Raw genomic sequence first — 7,989 nt, forward strand, 5'->3', positions numbered from 1 at the left:
TATTTATTTTCATTGTGAGCATGTGTCAACCGATGATCTATGGATACAAAGATATATATTTGCATTTTGTTCACGGGGATAGGCACAAAATACAAAAGAAAACTAACAGAAATATTATTGAATATAAATTACAAGCAAATTTAATACAACAATAACTTGATATATATTATTTGAATATGCATGACTAATGCAACTTCAAACAAATCTAGCATATTTAAATCCAAAAGAATTTATAAATTTTATTATAATTATGGTTTATCATTACAATGGAACTAACTTTTCCAAATCAACAAGGTTACATAATACTCTTATTTAAATTAAAAATTATAAAGAAACAAATTGGTATTTGAAAGTAAATATTGTGTATTATTATTTTAAGAAAATCACAAAAAATATCAAATTAGTGAATGAGTTTTAACAAAATAAGCATTTGTTTTATTTTTTACATAAATAGGTGTCCTTTTATATAAAAGGTTAAAAAAGTGTTATTTTATATTTTTGTGATTTTCTCAGTTATCATCTTTTATATTTATTTACTTACAAATCTGTTTCCTGAATCCAAGTACTCCATTTTCCAAATCATATTCGAAGTATATATCCTGTTGTTGGTAGTTTCCAATAATTATCGATGGCCCAATACTCGAATTCGACCCGATCAAATTACTTGAAACAATCGTCATACACAACACGCCATCATCGCCATCATCGCCGACGAACGAGAAGTAATCCGCCACCGGCAGAGATAATTTCGCGCCGCCTACGAAATGAAATGTAAACTCCGGTAACTCTGCAGATTTTCCGGCGACGTCAAAACACGGACGTAACCCAGTTTCCGATTCCACATCAACAGCTCTCTTATACTCCGACATTTGATTCTCAAACTCTCTCGCCACCAAATCGTAAGGGACATTGTCCATCACCGTGAACGTTGTGCCGGAATCGATGATTGCTCCGCCGTTGCCGTCGGCTCCCGGCACCAGATACTCATTTGAGATATTCACGGATTTACCTCCGATGGTGATTTCCCGGAGGTTTACGTAGTAATATTCCTGAAAAGCCTCCGAGGAATTCATTGGGTTCTTCTGAAAATTGGTGTAGCTCATTTCCGAATCTCCGGCGGTGGAATTTGTAGAATTTGTAGAATTCCGAACAAGAACAAGCTCGCTGCTCACCGGAGCGTCGTCAAAACGGTGAGAGACTAAACAATACGAAAACTTTGTCACACCCATCTGATTGGGTAAAGAAGAAGACCCACGCCCAAACCCGGCAATACCAGATGGTTGTCGGGTCGATACAATGGAGCATCCGACAGCGAAATCACTCACATCACCTTCGGGGAAATCGAGCGTATCCGAGATAAGGAACCCCGAAGTTGACCCGGACCCGTATTGAATCGTGTAAGCCGGGCAACTCTCGTTTCCGTTACATGAAGTCTGCTGACTCGACCCGGAAACCCACCCGCATTCCTTGCTGTTACACCCGATCATCTTAGCAGATGAAGAACGATTCGGGATGAACTTCGGGGTGTTGGTTTGGTTAACATCTGAAAATCTACAGTCGTAACATTTGTAGTTATTAGTACATGGAGACCATACGAGGCTGCTTCCGGTGTCCATTAAGAAGGGTAGTTTTTGAGGGGGTGATCCGAAGCTGAGAGAAATAGAGTATGCGCCATAGCTGCGAGGAAAGAGAGGAATTTGAGTGGATGAAGAAGAGGTGGTGTTGTTGGGGTTTTTGAGATAGTGGGCTCTGGTTATTGAAGAAGATGCGAGGGAGTTTATGGTGTGCTTTAGATGCGAGGATTGGTTGTTGGTTTTTGGTGTAATGTGGTGTGTGAGAGAAAGTGTAAGGGTGGAATGTGAAGAAGATGAAGGGATAGAGATACATATACAGAGGATGGTGAGGAGAGTGGAAATGGGGAGAGAAGAAGAAGGAGGAGGAGGAGCCATGGGAATGTGTTTATGGTGATCGCGGATTTTGTTGGTATTCTTGCTTCTGTATGGAGATGAAAATGAGTTTGATTGTTGTTCATTTTATAGTATAGAGCAAATTACAAAAATGGTCCTCGAAGGTTAGTTTTTTTTTTTTTTTTTTTTTTTTTTTTTTTTTAATCTAATATTATATTTAATTTTTTAATAAATGTAAGCTACTGTTATTCTATTCCTAATGATGTAAATCTCTCAAGTCCCAACCAGATGAGACTTGAACCGTTGATCTGATTGTAGAAGGTATTCCCGTATAAATCATATATCGATATTCTCGAAGGAATCACATATTCATATTCCTATAGAAATCACATAACATCGACTTTTTCCCTTTCCAGACAAAAACACCAGGATTATTGAACGAATCCCTTATGCATAGGATTTAGAAGATCCGTCGGTTCACCCAGAGGTCGCATCGCGACCCACATATCTCCATAGATGTTGCCACGTGTCCTCCTAACGTTATGTGTGTCCTGTCACTCAGCCATATCGACGTGTTGCGACTTTTCCCACGTCTTTCTCTTTTGTCATGTGTCACGTTCTCGTGATACATGTCCATCACATGGTCACATCGATGTGTCGTATTAATCTAAAGAGCACATCGCGTTCTTTCACTTGTCCATTTTCTTGACTTTGCTCAAACATGTTATGTCCAAAACGGGTTCGTATGCCAAATAGGTTATAACCAAATACTCAACTTTTCGGTCATTACAATATATATTGAAATATTCAGAATTTGTCTTTCCGATTATGATAAGTTTCTTTGAAATCATGCAAGGATACATAATAATACCTATAAATCATAATTACAAACAGATTTGGTCCAAGAAATTTTGAAACAATATAGAGACCAAAAAAATGATGATTAATGTAATATTTGTTTTGTTATCCATGCCTTCATTATTTAAGTGGCTAATAAATTAAACCAAAGCAAATACGTATTATCATTTTATTATCATATATTTAGAGTTTATTTTTTATTTAAATTATAAAGGTTTATATTTAACTTAATGTATTTATGAGTTATTAGCTTTGAATGATTATAATATTTGTTTAAAAGATATAAAATAATTGATGATATAACCTTGTGGCTAATTTTTAAAAGAACGTTTATATATTATATATCTAGATAATTATAAAAGTTGATGTTGCAAAAATCTCCCTTGGTTTTTATTTATTTCTAATGGGTTTTTTCTACGTTCTTACTAGTTTTTAAATATAATTCCGGCGTTTTATTTATTTATTTTTTATTTGAAAGTTGATATATTGAATTTAAATGACCGGTGCCATTGCACCGTTACCGCTGATTTGATACATATACTATATTGTTAGTATTATATAAAGAAAAAGTGTAGAAAGTTATAATTATTTTTCATTTATTTATCAAAAATAAAAGTTATTTTATATGTATCTCCTATCTATAAAACCATATATAATTTCTTAAGATTTTTTTTCAACCAAATAAAATTGGGGTACCATATATTTTTAGGGCGTTAAACTGCACGGTTGTTGGTATCTTTTTATCTTTATATCATATATGATATGATGCGATAATTTTTTCATATAGCAAGAACACGATATGACCCGATGTCATATTTCTTTTATTTACTAGAAAACGACTTAATTAAAACACGATAAACACGACAAACATCACACTCACCAAAATGAAAATTAAAATAAACTTTTAGTTTATTTAATTTGTAATTAACTTTTACGAATACGAAAAACCGCATATTAATATTGTGTTAATTTTGTATCGAATTTTGAACACGTAGACAATACCAGATACTAGTGTGTTTTTTACAATAAACACAAACACAAATACACAAATACGAATTTAATTTCCATTTTTAATTTTGTTTAGTGGGATGTCATGGATTGAATAACCTATTACGTAATTAGGGTATTAAATAAGTACATAGGGAAATCTAGATTTAGAGAGAGGCGGGGCTATCGGCCGGGGAGGGTTGATGGAAGAAAGCAATTAATCATTTAAGAAAGCAATTAATCATTTAAGAACAGTTGAGAAATGAGAATTAGTTAATAACTTGAGAAAGTTGAAAAACCCAATTGTCTTTTATAATTTGTCAATAAGGAACGTCTAGAAACAAGTGTTTTAAATTGAATGTCCTCTTTTCTTATGAAATTGATTGTCATTTTATGTAAATAACAAAACATCATATTACTCGTAATATTGAATCCAAACCCATTTCACTGTTCATAACAGGTAAGTAAGCCTTTATTTTTAAAATTTATTATACGGCAATACTAACAGAAGGCTACATCAAAAACAGTCACAAAATTGCAAACCATAAAGGGCATTGCAACCAAGAAACCTAATTGATTTTAAGTTTCGATTTCTATACACAAACTAATTAAATGGAACAACACTATCTTTACGAAACTCATTGGATCCAAAAACTATAGCATTCTAATAAGTCCACAACATCCAAATAGTAGTCATACAAACAGCTTTTATAGCAACTCTTTTCATCATGGTCAATGTTCAACTATCTACACAACAAAAAATGTCTCGAACATTACCAAAATAAGGAAAGGTCACATCTATCTAACATGTCACTTGACTCCAAATTTGTGTTCTTAACTCACAAGACTAGAAAAAATGATTGGTTTCTTCAAGGGAAACATCCAAGAAGGACAAAGTGTCAGATCCAAATCTATTTGATCTTTTTCAAGTAAAAACAAAGTCTTGAAAATCTCTCCATAAAAGACCGATCCCCAATCCAAACATATTTCCAAAATAGAGCAAAAGATCACCAACCCGCAGTTTAAAGAAAAATTATCAAGAATACCATGATCATCCCAAATGATTAAAAGAACCAACAATTTTATGCCAACTCTTTTTGTTCTAATTCCTTCCCTATTTTATGAATTTCTTTGACAACTTTAACCCATAACGCATTACAATCATTAAGAAAATATCGATTCAACTTTTACAAGAGATCTGCACTAAAAGAACCAATACTACCAACATCAACAACACAATTTTTGTTTTGGCGTCCCATTTAATCCAACTTGTTTTCCTTTTGTGCACCTCTTCTCCCGAGAAAACAAAATAAATGGAGCTCTAGCATATCTTATTGCAGTTCTTCTGAAGCTCAAAAGTCCAGACCTATGGCATATGGAAGAGGGGAGAAAAGGAAGACAAAAAATCCAAGAGTTCCATATCTTGACTCCGCCCCCTTTCCTCACAGACGTACTTCGTTAATGACACGACAATCTTGATCATTTTTAAAGGAAAAATGTCTCATAAATCTATGATCATCCATATGATTAAAAGAACCAACAATTTTATGCCAAACTTCTTTTGTTGTGATGTATCCCTCATTCAAGATCATCCTCACCATTAGTCCCATGAATTGCTTTGACAAATTTAACTCAAAAGGCATTACAATCTTTAAGAAAATATGAATGCCACTTTTATAATTGAGCCTTACTAAAAACACTAATACTAGCAACATCAAGACCGACATTTTCTTTTGAATCTAAATGGTGTCCCATTTAATCCAACTTTTTTTCCTTTTGTTCACCTCTGCTCTCCATAAAAAACAAGAACGAACCGACTCCAATAAAGAAAACACATTTTTAGGTATTTTGAAAATATACATAAGGAAGATATGTAAACTTCCTATAGAAATTTTAGAATAACAAGAAGGCCTCAAATGTTATGCATTTTTTATTTTCCACTTGGAATATTTTTCTCATATCTATTGATTATTGTTATCCACTTATCCGCCCGATACATATTAGACCGAATGATAAACCAAGATACTTAAGGGGAAAAAGTTGTAGCACACATACCATCAGTCGCCATTTCCTCCAACAAAGTCGAACCCATCCCCACACCATATGGATTCAGATTGTTAAATTAATTTTTAACCCCAAACAAAGGTAAAAAAACAACTATAAGAACCCGCACCAAATTTTGGACATTTTTCATGTCATATGCACCAAGAAGTAGTGCATCGTCCGCATAAAATATATGTGAAATAGACAACCCTTCATTTACAACTTTTGCTCCTCTAAATACTCATGACTAATAACCTCCTTAATGGCAAAATGTAGGCCCTCCATAGCTATAATAAACAAGGACAATAGCAGATATTATAAACAAGAATGATGATAACAGATTTTCTTGTCTCGACCCCTATGAAAATAAAATTCACTAGCAGGACTCCCATTAATCAAAGTTGAAACTCAAGAAGTATTGAGCCAAGTCATGATCCATTAAATCCAAATCGGACTAAAAAACATAATTTACTTGAGTTAGTTCCAATTGAAATAGCTATAATCCTTCTCGAAGTCAACTTTTACAAGTATAAAGTTTTTATTTTTCTTATATCATATCATGACTTCATTGACCATAAGAGACTCATCAATGATATGTACAGCTTTAACAAAAGCAGACTGCTCAATGCTAACAACGAATTCAACCACATAGACTATTCGATTAGCCAAAAGTTTATCAATAGTTTTATATTGCAAACTAATAAAACTAGTGAGACATTATTTTTTCATAATGCATGTGGAATGTACTAGTTTTAATCCTACTAACTTAGACACAGAAACAAACACACGAAAGGCAGTGTGCCTATCGATTAGCAGTTTAGTTCAGGCAAGTAGGTTATCAAACACAGGGAACGGTAAACAATTAAAATTAAAGCTAATATTATCTAAATAAAACAAGTATTAAAAAGGAAGTTTTCTCTAGTTTTGCAAGACTAGAAATTTAAGCAATCAAATAACACTTAACTAAAAGACAATTAACAACTAAAGGAGAATGAAAAAACTGATGGGTTTTAGCCATAAGAACTTTCCTATGTGCGCATGCAAAACCCTAATGCTTGGATCTAGGCTTTCTAATCAAACATGCTTTGAATCCAAGACTTCTAATGACTATTTAGGTGTAATAACAATATTAAAACAGATCAAGAATCATACCTTTGAATTCCTTGTTGATCTTGTTGTCTTGGAGCTTCTAAAGTCACAATTGTCACTCCTCTAATGGCTTACAAACACCAAATAGCAAGGAGGATGATTTGGGAGAGAGGAGAGGGGAGGAATTCGGCCAGAGTATCTTTACTTTAGATGGGGTACCGAATTCTCTATCCCATAGGGTCTATTTATACTTGTAGACTCCTTAAGGGTTACAGCTTAAACCTTAATTGGATAACTTATACTTTAAGTGATCCTAATCCTTACTTTGATAACCCTTGGAAGAATTTGAGGCTATCCCAAGCCCTAGAATTCGTCCATACTCTATCCAATAAGGATTTACAGTCTAAAGTGTAACTATCAAACAATTGACAGTTTATACCCTCTTATTTAATAAATCTCCTTAAGTCACCAAATTAATACTAATTAATCTATGACTTATATTAATCAAATAACTATATATTATTCTTTATATTATTCTCATAATATACTAATAATATTTACTCTCTCTTAATAAATCATCCTATCAAGTTGCTATGGTGAAGGCAACCCAAAAGGACCATGCACAATCGGGTCAAATACTTGACTAATATAGTTGCAGCCTTAGACACTATTCCAACAGTCTCCCACTTGGATAAGTCTAGTAACTATATGCGCAGGTACATTCCGATTTGCAATCGTAGCTCTCAAAGACGCTGTCAAACTCTGATCTAATCAATCTTGTCCTTTAGATAAGGGATCGTACAGTCCTCTGTTAGATATCATGCTGACAATACTATGGAATAGTTAGTCTAGCATTTGGTTTCTTGATCTCCGATTTATTTGACATAGAACTTTATCGAACACATCAATTCAGTTTTGACCGGGCCCGGCACATAAGTCAAATCAAATCATCGAGCGGCCGAGATATCGCTTTTTCCTTCTTAGGATAAAAGTTACAAATAAACTTCGACTTATATGCATTTACTTATTCATTAACCAACTACACACAACAATGCGTTTTATAACATCGCGTTACCAATGCGTTTTCGCATTATCAATGTACAAT

The 7,989-nt window shown here is 33.7% G+C and overlaps 1 protein-coding gene across 1 annotated transcript; it reads right to left on the minus strand.

Moving 5' to 3' along the window:
• Positions 1-213: 213 nt before the first annotated feature.
• Positions 214-1,991, minus strand: LOC145029016 (aspartic proteinase nepenthesin-2-like). Its single transcript, XM_078977672.1, has one exon. It carries the CDS (start codon positions 1,947-1,949, stop codon positions 534-536), a length of 1,416 nt encoding a protein of 471 aa, XP_078833798.1. The 5' UTR covers positions 1,950-1,991; the 3' UTR covers positions 214-533.
• Between the last annotated feature and the right edge of the window lie 5,998 nt (positions 1,992-7,989).

This window comes from Lactuca saligna, chromosome 2 (genome assembly GCF_052625555.1).
Source record: "Lactuca saligna cultivar CGN05327 chromosome 2, ASM5262555v1, whole genome shotgun sequence".
NCBI lineage: Eukaryota > Viridiplantae > Streptophyta > Magnoliopsida > Asterales > Asteraceae > Lactuca > Lactuca saligna.

Coding starts and splice junctions, on each gene's coding strand:
- LOC145029016 (XM_078977672.1), bottom strand. CDS start 1,949: ATGGCTCCTCCTCCTCCTTCTTCTTCTCTCCCCATTTCCACTCTCCTC.